At 36.1% G+C, this 18,976-nt stretch overlaps 1 protein-coding gene across 2 annotated transcripts in view; it reads left to right on the top strand.

The window, feature by feature from the left end:
* The window catches only part of LOC136677740 (retinoic acid receptor RXR-alpha-B), a 50,350-nt gene extending 31,438 nt beyond the window's left edge, over window positions 1-18,912 (top strand). For both annotated transcript variants that reach the window (XM_066655339.1, XM_066655338.1), the window contains 8 exons: window positions 4,420-4,570; window positions 5,309-5,488; window positions 6,415-6,584; window positions 11,487-11,616; window positions 12,768-12,900; window positions 13,798-13,889; window positions 14,528-14,633; window positions 16,957-18,912. In XM_066655339.1, coding sequence (XP_066511436.1) covers window positions 4,420-4,570; window positions 5,309-5,488; window positions 6,415-6,584; window positions 11,487-11,616; window positions 12,768-12,900; window positions 13,798-13,889; window positions 14,528-14,633; window positions 16,957-17,104 — 1,110 coding nt within the window. In that variant the 3' untranslated portion in view covers window positions 17,105-18,912. The remainder of the gene's footprint in view (window positions 1-4,419; window positions 4,571-5,308; window positions 5,489-6,414; window positions 6,585-11,486; window positions 11,617-12,767; window positions 12,901-13,797; window positions 13,890-14,527; window positions 14,634-16,956) is intronic.
* The last annotated feature ends 64 nt before the right edge of the window (window positions 18,913-18,976 follow it).

Here is an 18,976-nt window from a genome sequence, read left to right as displayed (position 1 = left end):
TCAGCACAAAGTTTATTAAACAGTGCATTCCATTGTGGTCGTTCCAAACAGTGGTCTTTATGTTCCACCAGTTCAATCTGATGAGTTTCCAGGCCGATATGCATTTGTTTCATTACGTATAGCTCTGGATGCTTGCCTGTTGTGTTATATATTACACATGGAAAATGCTAGTGCTTGTGAAGTTTTGTGGCATTATTGGATTAGTGTCAGAATGTGCTTTGAAAACGAGAATGATTTTTTATGACATCACAAAAGAAATATTAAAGTTTCCAAATGATGTAATTCTACTTTATTCTTTCTATTATTACAGTCTTTGTTCGGTTTCCAGGAAACATTTACTTTGGTTAGTTCTGTAGCCAAACATACAGACCTCTAATATGAGTAGTAATAATATGCCAGTCTAATTGAGACACTCCTGGACAGAATTAGATAATCATTCTGTATGGGCATGTTTTGCCAATGGCAGAATGAATAAGTCATGTCTAACAGCTTGTTTAGATTTTGTGAAATGGCTTGAGGTCAACTGTAAGAGAATCTATTCTATGTTTTTGTGTAAAGAGTTGTTTCATAATTGTGAGTTGTCTCCCAAATGTGAACAAAAAGATTCTTATCTTTATTTTTGCTTGTATTTGTCTGCAGTTCCTCGTGATTCCGTTTTTGCTTGACTAAATTACTGAATGTGTGTGTTTGATTTAGAAAGATATGTGGTGATATAGATGTTGTATTTTATTACAGCACAACCTGTGGAGACTCTGATGTAGATTTTAGATATGAAGTGAAATTAGAGCCCTCAGACTAGTTTTGATCTTTAAAGCTGTATCACTGTGGTAGAACTGCCTTGTATTTCAGACTCTCATAAAGAAATTTGTCAGAAATCATTTTCCCTCATTTTCCCTCATTAGGCACTCTTCCTAGTACTGATGGGAAAAGAGTGAGTAGAGCTCCAACGTGTTTGGACGTGTTTTTTTTTTCACCACACAGGCTCAGGTTTAGTTTTAAGGAGAACTTTAAATTAGCCACTAAACTTATACTGCCCATTGGGATTTAATAGTGAGCAAAAAAAAACTGAAGTTCCATTCTTTCATCCTCATTAGCCCCATAAGAGCTTGATCTTTGACCGCTCTGTGTCACCTATGACATGGATGCTGCATGCTTTATTGACCAGCTGAATGAGCTTAGCAGAGGCCCAACGGATACCTGATTATAACAGGGGCTGCCACTATTTGTGTGACCTCCAAAAATGCTACAGCTCAACCATGTGGTGTGTTTCAAAATTCTTACCTAATATAGCTATACCCATTCTATAAACACATATTTACATAATAAATAATATGTAATGGGGAGTTAAATATGTACTACACAGGGGGGTGTCTTCAGTACTTTTGCCTAGGTTAGGTCATGGTAGAATGTTTGTAATATGTAATCCATATGTAAAATATTAATTTTCAGTTTTTAATCTAATCAAAATTTAGACACAGGGAAAACACCAAAACCCATAACAGTCAGTCACCCGAAGTGGGGATTGAACCCAAAACCCCAAGAAAGTGACCCTGCCTTTAGCCCCACTGTGCCTCCATGTGGTATTTTAGTGTAGAATTGTAACTATTTTTCACTATTACTTTTCACTTTCACTTTTTTTTATTATCTGACAAAAGCATTGAGAGGCCAATCGTCCAGCTCTTCATTGTTCTTCTGTGGGAAAAGGTAAATGTTTATATAGCTTCTAAGAAAATATTTGGGCCATAAAACAATATACAGATCATGTTTTAGGATGTTGAGTTTACAGTGTTATATAGATGCATAGTGAGTGTGTCTTTTGTTTAACTATAGAGTTGAATCCAAACCAAATACACAGGTGCCACAAGTCAAAAAACAAAAGAACTTCATATGAAGCAGTGGATATGAAATAATTGTGTGTATCAATACACATTTAAGCCAGTTAAGACCTACTATTGGTGGCTTTGGTCCCAGAGAAAGCCTTTCCATGTTCAGATCTACTGTTCCTAAGATAACATTTCCTTTGGGTTCTTTAAAGGGGCACCACATTACGCATGAATATAAAAACTTCAAAGCTTTCTCTGTTGTTCATCAACGTTTTAGTCCAGTAGCTGGAAATTGTACCTGTTTTCATTTGGCTGTCACAGACACCCTGGTGTTTTCACATGGCTCCACTTCACAGATGAAATAACCACAACACTTCTCAGAAAGGCATGTGCAAGGCTTTCTCATGGACTGTTTGCTCTAAGAGCCTCCACAGCAACATGACAGTTTCCTCATATTAAATGCATGATGAGTTTAAGGCCTGGGAGAAAGGGGAATATATGTACTTATTTTTTCATAAGAGAAGTGTCAGTTGATGAATTGCATAACTGTTATTTAAAGCAATATCGTTGGATATCATTTTACATACGAGTCTGCTTCTTATTTGAAAACCTCTTCTCATCTACACTTTATATATATATACTTTCATGCTTTAGAGTGCCACTGGGACATTGCTAGCATATTCCCTTAATAATAAGACACATGTATTGTTCTAAAGTCTTTAAACAGAAAAATCAGTCATGTACAGAATGTATGTGCAGCATAATCTTCATAGTTCTTAAATGTTTTCCACTGCAAACTTTTTATGGCCAGCTACTGAGCTAACTAAGGCTAAACATGCCAATGACAAGTTTTTCCTTCTGAAATTCCCCTTTTCACTGTCTCCTTCTCCCTTTGTGCTCTCTTTGGTTTGATTGTACTTGTGATTCACTTTGGTAGCTGGTGAGGGCTTTTTAAATATAGCATTGAAACAGACCTTTGTTTGCTGAGGTTTATAATTTGGTTAAAGCAACAGTAAATCAGGTATTTAATATAGTCTCGTCCAATCTGTCTAAATGTAAGCTCTGACTCTCTGCTGTCAGCACAGAGAACTCGCTTTGAGTTTCTCTGTTTATTGCAGTTCAATGTGTCTGCATTAGCAGATACCATATACAATGGACTACATTACATTGGGTTGCATTTATGTTCTGTCACCCTGTGAAGGGTTTGGTCTGTTTGAAAATCCATGTATGAAATCCTTGTTACTTAAAGAGAGACATTTTAAACCTTCCTCAAAGACATTTTAAACATGTCTTATGTGTGTTTTAAAAACCTTGACTTTTGTTATAATAACATATACTGTGTTCTCTCTGTGAATATGTGGCACTGTATACATTCAAGCATCAATAAGTTTTGAAAACATAATCCTTACCACAGAATGACGGAGTAAGTAAATGAGTGAGGGATTGTGGAAATGAAAGAGTGATTACAGTGTATGAATATTTAAATATGAGTCCATTTATATATTCAATTATGTGTTTTTTACTTTAATATTTTGTCAAATATTCATATATCAGTCATAATATGTGGTCATTTAGAAATGTTTGTGTAATAAAGTCAAATGCATAATGCCTTCTTATATTTAATTACATGTTTTGACATCAGGATTTATTTTTCTATAGAATATAATGTATATTCAAGGACAAATGAGCAAGAACCATTTCAATAATAATCTAATCTAATCTAATCTGATTTAGATTAATCTAACCTCTAATCTAACATAAATCACCACATCTCCTCATGTTTTACATTTGTGAAAGGGGAAACAGAAAGACATTTCTTATTTTTCTGAGCGTTTCCTGTGGGTGAATGTAACAACCCATCCTCAGGTGCCCACATAGCAGTGAATGCATGCCTTTGCCTGTGGGCAGTTGGAGATGAATGGAGTGTGGAGGCTGCAGTCACTTTCAACAGCTAGCTTCAAGTGGGACATATATTTATATTATGGTACTTGGGGCTTCTCTTGAGAATCTCGTTCATATATTTTAGCCTTACATATCTTTGCCCGCACAGCAAAATGTTGTAGGAATAAATTATAAATTGAAATGTGTAGAATTTAATTAAGGCCTTAAATGCTTATTATGTAAATGCTTAAAAGTTAAATTTGGTCCATGTCTCAGTAATGTAAGTCTCAGGAATGTTTGTTCAAATCCATCACATGTGGCTTCAAACATTGAGCATTTATTCTTTTATTGAACTTTTTTTATTATTGTTGAAATAAATAAAATAGTAAAATAAATTGATAAATATTAAATCAATTTGTGTGTGTGTATATATATATATATATATATATATATATATATATATATATATATATATACTGTATATAAAATTAATTAATTGTATCTAATCAAATCTAATCATTCAGTCATAAGTAAAATCTTTGTTTAGGCTTTGTATCTCTGCGAACAGAGGACAGAGGTCTGAGTGAATGGGAGGATTATAGTGTGTATTTTTCTACCAGAGTGTAAATGGGCTTTTGGTGTCTCTTGGGCTTCACTGAATAAACAAAGGTGTGATTTTGACACATGGATTTGTGACTGTGGTTCCCTTTTTCAGCTCAGCTCCCCCATGACTTCAGTCAGCAGCCCAGAAGACATTAAACCTCCTCTGGGTCTGAATGGGGTCATGAAGGTTCCAGCCCAACCAACTGGCACCTCACTGTCTCTCACCAAACACATCTGTGCCATCTGTGGGGACCGCTCCTCAGGTGAGCTTCAGACACGGTCCTAGACGCTGATATTTTCAGCAGAATAAAACAGCAAAGGATAACATTCACAAAAAGCTCAAATAAAATACTGACATTTACACTTAATTCTTATATTGACAATATACTTTAATGAGAAACCTAATACAGGCAATCAACCAAGATATATTTGGTGTCTGAACCAGAGTTAAAAGTTTATTATAGATAGTATGGAAAGTATGGAAGCTTTTGACCTCACATTAGTATCAAACAAAAAATGCTTTCTCACCTTAAACTGTTACCAGGTATCTGGAAGTCTGAATGTGGTTTGTTCTTATGTTTATGTATGGTGTTGTCAAAAATAATATTTTTAATATTACTTAGTTGTGTGATGCTCTTTCAGTTGAATTTGTGATTAATTAAGAATGTAGTTCTACAGAGATGGTAGCCACATAGCCTCACAACCCCAGTGCTAAGCTAAATTGTCGTTTTGGAGTAAGAGAAAAAACATATAAATGAAAGTTTTAGGCAAAATCTATAAAGGCAATATTGTGTTTCATTCTTCTTTACCACTAAAGGTCAGTCAGAGTTCTTCATTTTAAGAGCCCACCACTACTTGAAATGCAGCGCATCACCTCACTGAGTGAAGCAAACAATTCTAACAGCTGTGAGATTTTGGTGGTGCTGAATTATTGATCACATAATGCCAATTAAAAGTGGCTCCTGTAGGGAAGAATGGTAAAGGATGAATGGCTTTTGCAGGTAAACACTACGGGGTGTACAGCTGCGAAGGTTGCAAAGGCTTCTTCAAGCGAACAGTAAGAAAAGACCTGACCTACACATGCCGGGACAGCAAGGACTGTCCAATAGACAAGCGGCAGCGCAACCGCTGCCAATACTGCCGCTACCAGAAATGCCTGGCCATGGGCATGAAGAGAGAAGGTAATTGTTTCCCTTTAATTTATTTGTTTTTTTAGGCATACTGAAATTACAATATGGATTAATAAAATGTATTTTTAGCCTCTATTCCATACTCTACTGAAGCTGCCTTGTTTGACAATCCATTCAAATCCTGACACATACAGTACTACTACAGAATCAGCTTTGTGTTGTTTACAGACATGTAGTGGAATGTAAGAGAAAAGTCAGTGTATGACTCAGTAAGAACAGGAAAAATCAAAAGCTACTCCATTTAAAACCCCATGGCTTCTGAATGTGAATGAAAACTGACACACTATAGAGATGTTGAATAAACAGTGCAAAAGATGAATCATGAAAAAGCCCCTATTACAGGAGTAGTAGTAAAGGAGAGGGAAATATTCCCAAAATGTAAGGTAGACCACATTTTTTTCCACCTTGTGCAAACCACAGTGGACACACAAATGCATACACTGACCCTTTTCTTGCAGGGCATGACTGTCAAACTAATCAACTGGCTGAAAGTAAAAAGGACAGTTTTATCGTCCATTACACAGACTTTATTGGCAAAATGGAGGCCTGTTCAATTTACTGAATCATATTTGTATTGGCTTGTGGCCAAATAATATATAGCCTTACAAACCTCACTGAGAAGTTGGGGTTGACCTCCTGAACTTGTGTAATCATGGCATTGGTTTTAGCTCTCTCTCTTATGTCTGTGAATAATGTACTCTATTCCATTAAAAACAGACTGTGCTGTTGCTGTGGAAATGTGTAGCCAAAGAGGAAAGTGAAAGCAGCTGTGCACGCATGTGTGTGTGTGTGTGTATGTGTGTGCGTGTGCGTTCTTCTATGTCTACAGTGCTATTACTGTGTTGTGTTTATGTTTGTATTTGTGTGCTTGTCTGTGTATATTGTATAATTAATTTTGTTCATATATATATTTATAGCTGTTCAGGAGGAGCGACAGCGAGCAAAAGAGAGGAGTGAAGCTGAGCTGGAGTTGGCTGGCTGCTCCAGTGAGGACATGCCGGTAGAGAAGATTCTGGAAGCTGAGCTGGCAGTGGAGCCCAAAACTGAAACCTATGTAGAGGGCAATCTCAGTGCTCCAGCCAACTCTGTAAGCCAGTTTCTGTCTGTCTACCTCGTTCTGTCTGTCCTTGTCTCTCTCTCTTTCAGCCTTGTTTGAGCTGTGATAGCATTGACATTTTAAACATGGAACAAAATGTCCATTCTTTGCCTCAACTTTGGTTATTAACCAGTGGTGAAACCTATCTTACAACTTTGTTTTCAATACTCTGACTTGGTTTAAAAATTCTTCAAGATTCCCTGGACTGGACATCTGACAGGCTGAGTAGCTATTTTTATTTATTTGTTCTTGTTTGTTTTCTGGGAGTCTTAAGGTTGCAGATTTTGTGGGTAGAGGTGCTATGTGAACAAATGGGAATGGCTATTTTTAAATTGATGGCAATGTGCTTACTGGACACTCATAGGAAGTGGCTCCCTTTGGGCTGGCCATCCATTGCTACACAATAATGCACTTTGCCAATGAAGGCCACCATGCATTTACATAGCAGGAGATAGGAAATCACAGATTTCCTTCATTTGTATATAGCTCTACAGGTAATTTGCCTTTTTTATAGTACAGCATAATCTGACATACAATAACAACTGATTATTATTGTCTTTATGTAAATAGTAGGCTGATGTCTGTCCCTCTGTGTTTGCGATGAGCCTTTCAGCAACTGGAGCGGAAGCTGTACTTGCTGTGTTTACTCTTCGGGGAATTGTTTGCTTTCAGCACAGGTTCCATTCAGCATAGGGTTTGATTTTGTGCTTTGGGGAAGGTCTTAATGAGTTTGAGCTCCTCTCTGCCTGATTGAGATCTTATTGAGAATCCTGCTGGAAATGTGATAGAGGTATTTCCTTTAATATTATACCCCATATGAATAATGCCGGGATTAGACTACACAATATTTTTGTAGGCTATGGGGGAAAGATCCAAAAAATTCTAGCTTGATATACTTGTTATCATGGTGTCACATCGCTGATCTTTGATTATGTCACACTACATGACCATTACTCTCCCCCAACCCTCATATTCAGTTCAGACACTGGAAATTTGTTGGATACAACAAAATCAGGCTAAATTTCTGAAGTCTGATCCCGGCATAAGTGGCCTGATGAGGCTCGTTTTCACTCAGGAGGAAACCACAAACTGAGGCTGCTACATTATAATTAATCGGGCCTCGTTCTTAGAGTAAGGATCTATTAGGCTATTATTAATGATACTGGTGAAGCAGGAGTGAGTTTATTTGTCTGAGAGTGACCCAGAGTGAGAATTAAACAAGCATTAATAATACAGTATCAAGGTAAATCAAATCCAGTATCATTTTTTTCCAATTTTTTTTTATTTTACAAACCCCATTTCCAATAAACATGGGACACTGAGCCAAATGTACATTAAAAATGCAGTGATATGCAAATAATTTAAACCTTACATTTATTTGAATGTAAAAAATTAATAGTTTTTTAAATATTTGCCAAATTTTATATGGATGCCAACAACACAATTTAGGACAGGGCATGTTTACCACTGTGTTCCATCACCTCTGTTTTTAACAATAGTCTATAAATGTTGGGGAACTGTTATCCACCTTATTTTTACAGAATAGTACATGGCTCTCATTTGTTTGTCTGTGTGAGACTTCCTGTTCGCTGTGTTAGTTGTTGGCCAGAATTAAAAGCAGTATGAAAGTTCTCAATATACCACACAGACAGAAACACCTGCACACTGTAGTCCGTTTAAATCAAACGCTGGTTCATTTACATCTTTGGTGCGATTGGTTTGTGCATGTGTGAACACTGTAATCGCGCTCGGATACGGACCATGCTTCCACTGCATGGGTCCAGATTTACCCGACTCGACTCCCCGAGTTCAGCACACTTAAAGCTTGTTGCTTTTCCACCGGAACTGCTCCCCTGCGAAATGTTCTCACAGATCAGTTTTACTTGTTTCACCTTTGGCTTTCACTGGAAATTTTTGTCATCCATCGGCCCAAGGAGCATATAAACCTCTTTGAAACACCTGGAGGTAAAGTTACGAGCTGCCGTTGTGAATCCAATCAAAAAAAAAAGTGAAAGCTGCTGAGTTTGTGCTGGATTTGAATGAGCTCTGCATTTCGTGGTGATGGACATGTCTCTCTAGCCAATCAATGCTCTTCAGGATTTACACGTCAATATTTAGTACCTACTCGGCATGGTTGGAACCTGGAGCGAGCTGGGACTGAAAACTTACCTGGTTCCAGGGACTAGGTACGGGATTCGGCTAGTGGAAAAGCAAATGTGCCGTGCCAAGTCGAGCAGAGTCATGTTGGCTCCATGCAGTGGAAAAGTGCCACAAAACAACTGCACCGTGCCACAAAACAACTGTACCTTGAGAGGAGATGTATTTTCTTTTTTTGTTTTATATAAAGTCTTAAGTCTTAACATTTGAAATTTTGTCATTGCATATTTTCAATTAACTATATGGTTTTCATGATTTGCACATCACTGCATTCAGGTTTATTTACATTTTGTACATTTTGCAGTGTCCCAACTTCTCTGGAAAAACAAACAATGCAGTAGTCCTGAAATAATTTACTTACAGATAAAAGTCCATATTTCTATACATTTTCTACAAATAAACGACCAGGGTGTACAGTATGTATTGTGACATTTTGTACATTACAATTTTGTAATATTTTAATATAATACTATTCTTAATTGTATCCAGTGTTTCCTCTAGAATTTTAATTTTTTTTTATAGCGTCAATGGCAGGCACCCTTAACCTCCCACATACCCCTGCCCCCAACCTGTGCAGTGCAAAAATAATTTTTTTAGAGAATAAAAACACTCCCCAAAAATGTACACATTATTAATTCTCATAAATTCAGTTGCATAGACTGCAGCCTAACAAAAAGCCTTTATCTAGCCTACCTAGATAAAGTAATGTTACCTGGGTATCGTATTTCCCTTCTTTGGGAAATATTTTAACAAACTCATCTGAAAATTATAACAGGGTTGGGGAGTAACTGCTTTCATGTAACAGTTAAATAAATATAAAATAAATGTAATATATATGTATATACATATGAAGAAAAAAAGCTTGGCTGTGAATGGGTAAAAAAAACTTACTTAAAATAAACGAATCATTGTATGATCAACAAAAATTAGAATCATATTCAAAACTTTTATTAATTGCAACTATATTCTATGATAAATTACTAAAATACCAGTTAAAATACTAGTAATTCTTTGAGTGGGTATGAATTAAACAAATACACGTGTTAGTTAGTGTAGGATACATGACAAAATGGACAAAGGAAATAAATCTTAATTATAATTATCTCCGTGTAGTTTTGATGATTTCTGAATTAAAATCTCTTAATTTACCAAATAAATGTTGGGGTCAAACTTGGTCATATGATTAATCAGTTAAAAATGAACGTTAGCCTTGACAGCACTGTTTTAAAGCTTATATGTAGAATATAAACAGGCTCCATTCTTTAGGCAGCATGTGCCAAACGGAAAGAAATATCACTGTAAATCCTGTCTAACTTAACGTTAACTTGTTTAATCTACCCTTCTTTCTTTCCTCTATTTCTCCCTCTCTCAATCCCTTGTCAGGTGTGTAGAGATAGAAGCAGCACATCATTCCTGTATTCCTGTATTCAAAAGTCCTCTGCTTTTGTAATTGCGGTTTCATGTCATTATTTGTATTCTGATGGAGCGGCAGCAATAATTAAGCAGTAGCTGCTGCAAAATACACATAGCTGAAACACTAGTATTGGTTTGCATTAGCGTGCAAAACATTATCATAATATTCCATTTCATATCAAAAGGAACTAATGAAGAGTTCCTATGTCAACCTACATAATTGCAAGCTGCAATTAATGCTCCTGTTGCAGAATGTCCACCACTGTTTCAATATTTTCCAGACTAATTCCTCCTTTCACATTGCATTATGCCCATTTCACATTGCATTTTGAAATTTGTTTGTGATATCTGGTACAACTATTTACTGTTCAGTTTACAACTTTGTGAAAATGTGGCACATGCTTTATCATCCATTCCATTTTCCACTTTGTCCTGGTTGTTGTGTTGGGAATTGTGGTGGGTCTGGAGTGTACCCTGAATCATTGGGAATACACCGTGGGCAGCATGCTAGTCATCTCAGGGCATCACTCACACACTCAAACCTCTGCGCAATTCCAAAATGGATATTATACATGTTGTTTTTTTTTTATTATATAGTTAAAATATTAAATCATGTTTTATATTGTTATGTATCATTAAACAGTTAACCATTTCATTGCTTGTATAGAGAAAGAGATACAGAATAATAGCCAAATTCTGTTTAATAATTATGACTTCTAACAACATCAGAAACCAAATTTCTGGATAATTTTAATGTTAAGGAAGAACCATTTATATTTTCAATTCTAAATATAAATGTTGCTTTTACTAAAGAACCCTTAAAGGGTGTAGACCTTCACACATACATACCATACAGACACAAAAAGGTAAGACATATATTGCTCCCATAGCTTTGTTTCTAGAAGTTGAAACAACAGGTATCTTCAGTTTGAAGGCTGTCAGCAAGACAAATCTAAAGCCTAATCTTCAAAAGGAAATTTGACTTAAAGTGCCAGTCCTTGAAGATTCCACCTGTGATGGGATGGGAATGAAGTAAAATCCTCTGTTGATTTGCCTTTCCCTTAACTGTTTTGTATTCCTCTGACTGTGTGCTCCCAGCCTCTATATTTTACACTTGTTCTGTTATATTATCCTGTCTGAAGTCAGACAGCAGCTGTCCAGATTCTCATTCACAGTCATTTTGTGCTTAGAAATGATGACTGTTAGACAGACATTCTGACCAAAATAATCAAAATTGCAGGCTGCTTGTTTGGTATAAACCAAACAGAAAATTATTTTAACTGATCCAGAACTATTTTTCTATGTTCATCTCTTGCTCTGCAGCCCAACGATCCTGTCACGAACATCTGCCAAGCTGCAGATAAACAACTCTTTACATTAGTAGAGTGGGCCAAAAGGATACCACACTTTTCCGACCTCCCTCTAGACGATCAAGTCATCCTTCTACGAGCAGGTGTGTTAGATTTAAGCTTGATGTACAAAATGTATTGGATCACAAAAGTGTCTTATGTTTATAGGTAATTTTCAAAAAAGATTCGGACACTACCAATAACTGTATCATTCTTTCATCTTTCAAATGAAAAATATGTACATGTATACATATATGCCCATAATCACACAATGAGGATACAATAACTGAATTTTATTTAATCATATGTTGTCTCCTGATGAATACAACAAAATGTACTGCTTTTAGAAGAGGGAAGTTTTTATGGTTCCTTTTATAAATTGTTAATGGACACATTTGTGCCAGTAAGAAACATGTTTAATTGCTGTTTTTTAAATATTACATTCAAATTTACATTTAATATGCAAATTCATTGCACATAATAAAAATACATTAATAGAATATGCCACCGCGACCCTGAAGTGGAGAAGTGGAAAAGAAAATGTATGTATGTAATAGAATATGCATATGCTCGTTTTACTACAACTTGTTACAACAGCTACCTCTTACTTGATGAATGGTACAAAATTATATTAACATATGTAAAAATAGCTCTTTAAAATATCACTTTATATTCTGAATGACAGGGCATTTTTTATTGTAATAATATTTTTATTATGTGTACTGTACACATTTACACATGTATATATTTTTTATGTATATTGTAGATGCATGTAAGATTTTCATCTTATTTTGTATATTGTAATGTGTTCTTGTTTTGAAAAGGTTTTGCCGAGGACAGAATAAGAGGTTTATTTGTATCCAGAACTCACATGCTGTGAGTTTGCCTGAGGCCTCTTATTGCTGGAGGCCTGAGGACACTCAGTGGCCCCTTTACTCATCCTTATATTTTAAATTGGAAAAAATACTGTACTTGGCCTTTTTGGAGCATATTCAGGTCTGATCCCTGTTTGAAACATTGAAAGCAGACGTTCCTTTGACTAAAGCTTCTTTGTTAAGTGTCTTCGTACAAAAGTACTCTTGTTTACCTCCTCTGGTTACCTCATATGGTCACCTCAGCAGATCCGCAAGGGCTCTTTTTGCTGCTTGTGATTTTGTTTGCTCTTACTATCCACTGCTTAAATACTGGCAGTGGCCAATAAAGTGATTCTAATCGTGAACCTGGCTCTTTGTCTGTTTCTTCATCTGTTTCTCAGGGTGGAATGAGCTCCTCATAGCTTCTTTCTCACATCGCTCTATAAGTGTGAAAGATGGCATATTGTTAGCAACAGGCCTCCATGTCCACAGAAACAGCGCACACAGTGCAGGAGTAGGTGCCATTTTTGACAGGTAAGTGTACATGAGCTGTAAGTGTGCATCACATTCCAAACTTGTAAACCCGCTGAAGAAATCAGTTTATGCTCCATATGGCAGTTCCCTGCATGCGAGCAGCCATGTTTATAATAGGTTAGGTACAGAAACTTTAATACATTTGGGTCACTAGGTGTCTGTATAACTGCTGTTATTAAGTGAAGAGGAAAAGTTAATAATCACTTTCAGTTGTTACTATAAATTATAGAGCAACTTATTTTTTCAAGATTGAGAAATTAGTTTTTAGTTTGGATGATGTATCACACTTATCGCATAGACAATAGACCTTGCTGCCAACAACCATAATTTTTTGAGGTTGTGAAAGTATTTAGGAAGAATAAAATAGTGGGAAAGCCGAAGAAGGTGTGAATCAGGTTAATTTGGGGGTTAAATTCCAAGAAGTTTGACACATCAGTCCAGGTCAGGGTGGACTAATGCAAAGGATTGTACTTTTGAGATGAAGAAAGGGACTACAGAATGTTTCTGTCTACATTTTACATGTTTAAGTTTTAAATTATTAATTACACTTTTACATTATCCCACATGGAAGTTTTATGTAGGTGTGCAGTAATGTTTCACTGGCCATTTGAAATCTGTCATTGTCCTCATTAATATAATAAAGGGTGTCCACAGCAAAGACAAACCTTTCTTAAGTGCCTTAATGGTTTTGAGTCCTGTGTCAGTATAGAAACATAACGTAATGGGAAAGTGATGAGTCATCTTGCCTGTGCAACATAATATTATTCAGGACTAGGGCATTTCCCAGTAGTTGTATGAATGTGTCCAGTGAATAAAGAAAAAAAAAAGGAACAATATTAGCCAAACCGGAAAGTTTACTACTAAGAGGTTACAGTCTGTTGATTTTTACTGTTTCAGAGTGCTGACAGAGTTGGTGTCTAAGATGCGAGACATGCAGATGGACAAGTCTGAGCTTGGATGCCTGCGAGCAATTGTTCTTTTCAATCCAGGTACAGAATTGCACACGCACAGACACACACAGGCATGTGTACGTTTAAAACAACCATCTGAAAATTGTTTCTTTAAAAATATATATTAAATTACTAAAAAAGACTTTGTTTTATTGTCCTTCAAAGCACCTGGGTCTTGAAATCGGTAATGTACATGTAGTGATTTAGAACAAAGCAAAGGTACTGCTTAAGTTATAGGCGAAACGTAAATACAGGTAAGTTAAATAAATGATAATCCTTTGATCAGCCACACCCTGTGAAATGGAAAACTGTAGCTATATCTCTTAAGCTGGCTAGTTAGACATCCATTTGGATTTTATGTGCGGTATATTCCTGGAAAAGGCTAAAAGGCTTTGATGTGAGTGTTTATTCACTATTGCAAAAGGAATGTGCTGTTTTAAATGAGCTTTTTATGTAGCCTCCAGCATTCTCATCTGAGCCAGCTGGTATCAAGTGTAACACAAGTTAGAAATTCATTGCCCTAAAATGTGCAATGAAATCTAATGCCATATACAGAATAAAGCACATTCCTATCATACTACTTACAAATTAACATGCACCTTTAACACTAAGTCTAGATAAAATTGTTGCTGAAATATGTTATAACAGAATGTAAAACATTTTCCCTCCACATTTAGACTCTAAGGGCTTGTCCAATCCAGCAGAGGTGGAGGCACTTAGGGAACGGGTGTACGCTTCACTGGAGGCCTACTGTAAACAGAAATATCCAGACCAACCCGGGAGGTATATAAACATTATGCAAACTTTTATGCTGACTCTGTCACTCATGTGTTACCCAGTTACAAATCGTCGCTCTCTGATTAAAAACACGTATCTCCAGCTCAAAAATCAGTTTCTTTAACTAGTATGTCCACTGGGGGGTGGGGGGTGGATGACTACTGACATGCAGACTGATCAATTACATGTTTACAGTCAAGGTTATCGACCAATAACGGTAGCTCTACAGTCAGACCGTCCAATCCGAAGATTTTAGGCTACTTCACCACTCCTCCTTCTCACTTAAGCGAACCAATCGGAGTAGGGGAGGGCGGGACTAGTTTGTGAATGAAACGCTTCTCGAAATTCTATGTAAGCTCTAGAAAAACAAATTCCCGGACGTTTGTGAAATTCTGCCCGGACATTTTTTAAGTCGAAAAAAAGAGGACATGTCTGGGTAAAAGAGGACGTCTGGTCACCCTAATTAAATATAAAAATCTATAAAACAATTTCTTATCACCGTACTAATCTTATGTTTAATAAGGGGATTTGTACTGTGCATATCTCCTGCTTATAATTCTGTAGGCGGCATCTCCTGATACACTACATTTAACTTACCTACTATTTTATTTAAACAATTGTACGTATAAAAGTACACCATGGAAGCACTTTTCGAAAAGGTAGCACATCTCGTCAGAACATCGGTACTGTTTGAGTGTTAAAGTCAACAACTGATAGCAGGTTTACTCACATGAAATATTAGACCGGCGTAGCAATAATTAATCACAGTAAGGATTAAATAAGTTGAATTCGATCAAGTATATTAATGATAGACTGCTTTTGCTAAAACATGGATTCATAGTGGCAGTGTTTTAGGAGAATACGCTGCAACCTGTGGTTACAGGAAGATGGATGTGGCTCATTGGAATTTCGCTAAAATATGTCCATTTTTAATATATGAGACTTTTGGACATGCATACCAATAAATACATTTTTAATTTCTGATGTATAATGGGTATAAATTACATTATCTGTAGTTTATTTTTGCTGTTACTGTCAGAGAAATACAGTCTTTTCCTGTTCATGAAGTTAGCTTTTTAGAGTTGGGTGTTTTTAATCAGACAGCGACGAAATACTTGTCGAGTTGTGTGCATCAGGAAAAAAAAAAATAATATCAAAATTGAGTGTACACATTACTTGGGTGTGTTTCACTAAATGTAATTAGTACCTACCCCAAGAAATTCTGGCATTTTCTATAAAAAAAATCTGTAAATTATTTGTAACATGAATTTGTGATTTTATTTATTTCCTTACAAATTTATTTAACTGACAAAACTAAGAAAAGATCTTAGTTCTCAATGCAATCTCAATGCAGAGAGATATTGAGAGTAAATTCTGCTGAGCATTGGCAGAGAGGATTTGGATTAACAGGCTTTCCAGCTGCATAAGATTTATTGCCAATTGCAGATAGAACAAATAAATAATTTACCAAATACAAATTTCCTTACTTTTTGTGCTAAGTTATATATATATATATATATATATATATATATATATATATATATATATATATATATATATATATATATGTTTGATTGATAGGGTAATTAAAAATAAAGGTGATGTAACAGAGGTAAACATGCCTCTGCCCCAAATTTTTGGGAGTTTTACAGGCATAATATTTAAACATGTATATAAATAAATATGTTTAAAAATACAATCAATTTGTAAAGCAAAAATATTGGAAATATTTTCTTTGTGCTTTTGCCAGTTAATTAATATTTCAGGAAAATAAACAAAAAAACAGATTCTTGTTTTTATTGCATTTTACAAAATGTCCTAACTTTTCTGGAAATGAGGTTTGTAGATTCAGATATTTTAAAGTGCACCCATTGGGATTACCTACTTTCTTAAGGTGAAATGAAAATGGGATGCTTTCAAGCAGCTACACATTGAGCAAGGTAACCTCAGCGAGAGGGCTGTAAGCCCCCAGTGGCAACATAAATTCCCTTTTCCCACTGTCAACAAATCTTCACAAAAATGTTAGGATATCTAATTTTAAAACCTTCCCTGAACAGTAGAACCTGGGAATGTTAGCACATCACCTACTACCTACCACCTTTCATGTCCAGTAAAAATGCTGGCTAAGCAGATGTCTACAAACTTTTCATAATATAATGTATTTTTTGAATTAGAATGACCAATGGCTTGGAGAGCACATATAAAATATTAGTATCCCACTTCTGATGCTCATATCCTAATGATTGTGTTGAAACATGAACAAAAAAATGCTTTCTGTATTATGAGTTTATTTTTGACTTCTGTTTTTTACTTCTCATAATTTGAGCAGATTTGCCAAACTCTTACTTCGACTGCCTGCTCTGCGCTCCATCGGTCTGAAATGTCTGGAACACCTGTTTTTCTTCAAGCTAATTGGGGACACACCAATCGACACGTTCCTAATGGAAATGCTAGAGGCGCCACACCAAATGACATAATGGAAGAGGGCCTCAAATTCCCCATGACAATGTTTAACAGAATCTCTTAGGAACGATGACGCGTGTCATATGCACGGACCACGTTGAGACGCCATGACAGGATGCATCTCAGTGAAGCCTGCTTTATCTAGTCACAAGAACAATCCAACAAAACATTCAAGAAGACGTGAACTACAAGCATTTCTGCTTCGGTGCTTCAACTTTGGAATTTCTAAAACAAAGTAATTACACAAAGAACATTCACTATGGAATAATTTATAGGGAAGATGGATTAAGAGAGTCACTGCTGGTATGCACTCATACTTGGGAGGTTACACCATGTTGTCTGTATGGATTTTAGATTTCTTGTTTATTCTGCCTCATGGAGGCCTACCTCTGCATTCCATTCTTTTCATGGTCAAACGGTTTCATCTCTGTACACATTCTTGTCAGTGAAAGTGGGCAGGTTTGAGGAAAGGATGCAAAACTCTGCATTACCTCTTATATGCCTCTCAGTACCACATGACTCCTTGTTCCCTACACTTCTTCACTGCCTTTTTGGTATGGACTGTACTGTATGTACTTAATATTCAGTGTTCATCGTATGTAATTCGGTATCCTTGATTCATGTGAGAAGGTTATAGGAGATATGAATGGTTGTATTTCCAGCACTTAATGTTTTTTTTTTTTTTTTTTTTTGTATTTTGATTTGTCACCAAGTGTTGACATTTGCAAGGCTGCCAGAAATCAGTCCCCACAAGGAGGAAACTGCTGTGGTGTTTGGCTGCAGTAGAAAGTACTTTCTTTTTGGAAGAGGTATATGAATGACAGAATGGTCTACTTAGAATAAGAAGCAGGTGTGTTCTTGGCCTGACTCGTTTTATTATAGAAAACAATACTGATTCATTGTTAGAGTTGTGAAAAATACTTAGATGTTCAATTTCTCAGCGGTTTTGCCTCTATAATTCATCTCAATTATGTATCAAGCATTTCCAAAGATTTTCAATGGCGTTTATATATCATCTGATAATTCCCAGCAAGGCAGCGCTTGTGCTATGAAAATATGCAATTAGTTAAGAGAATCCAGATGATGGTCTGGCCTCAGGGATAAGAAAGGTTTGAGAAGAGCTTAGTCTGACCCCTAGTGTTTAAGACGTAACAGTACAGTCTTTACAGTTCAACAATGAATAATTACGAAACAGCAATTTGAAGAATCCATCGTTTGTCAGACTTGGCAACCATTGCAAAATAATCATTTCAACCTCAGGATAATTTAGTAGTGTAATACATGCTAAAACACTTTTTATATGTAGTAATATTAGTCCTTTTGTGCAATGACTTTCAGATATTTTGGTAAGGAACAAACAGTGAATGCAGGCTGAGCCAAGCTGAACTAAATGGTGTTCTTGTGATAACAATTGATGCTGGGGTTAAATTTCTATCAATGCAGAGTCTAATCAGTTGTCAATCTTTTGTGATTCTCAACAGTAACATAATTAACTCTGAAAGCAGAGGCTAACACTCAGGCTCATGCTTATTAAACGTAGTACTTTGTCTTCATCTGAGAAAAGTAAACTTCTCAATAACAATTTTTAGCTTGATGTATTTAAACTCAAGCCTTTCAGTATCCAGTCACTTTTAAAGTGTTACTGGGGTATTAACCACCCTGCACCAGCACGTAAATAAGAACACCTATACCTCTTTTCAGAAATCCAACCCAATAATCTATAATCCTGGGTGTAGAAGGAGCACCTGGCAAGACAAGTCAAACAGGGTTTATTAAGTCTAAAGTAACCGCTGAGCAAATCCTGTTGTGGCTACTCAGTATTTGTTGGGATTTCCCCTTGAAAATCCAGGTCAATATGTTAGCAAATCATTAGAGATGAGATGGAT

This window comes from Hoplias malabaricus, chromosome Y, assembly GCF_029633855.1.
Source record: "Hoplias malabaricus isolate fHopMal1 chromosome Y, fHopMal1.hap1, whole genome shotgun sequence".
NCBI lineage: Eukaryota > Metazoa > Chordata > Actinopteri > Characiformes > Erythrinidae > Hoplias > Hoplias malabaricus.
This window is presented reverse-complemented; position numbering and strand designations above follow the sequence as displayed.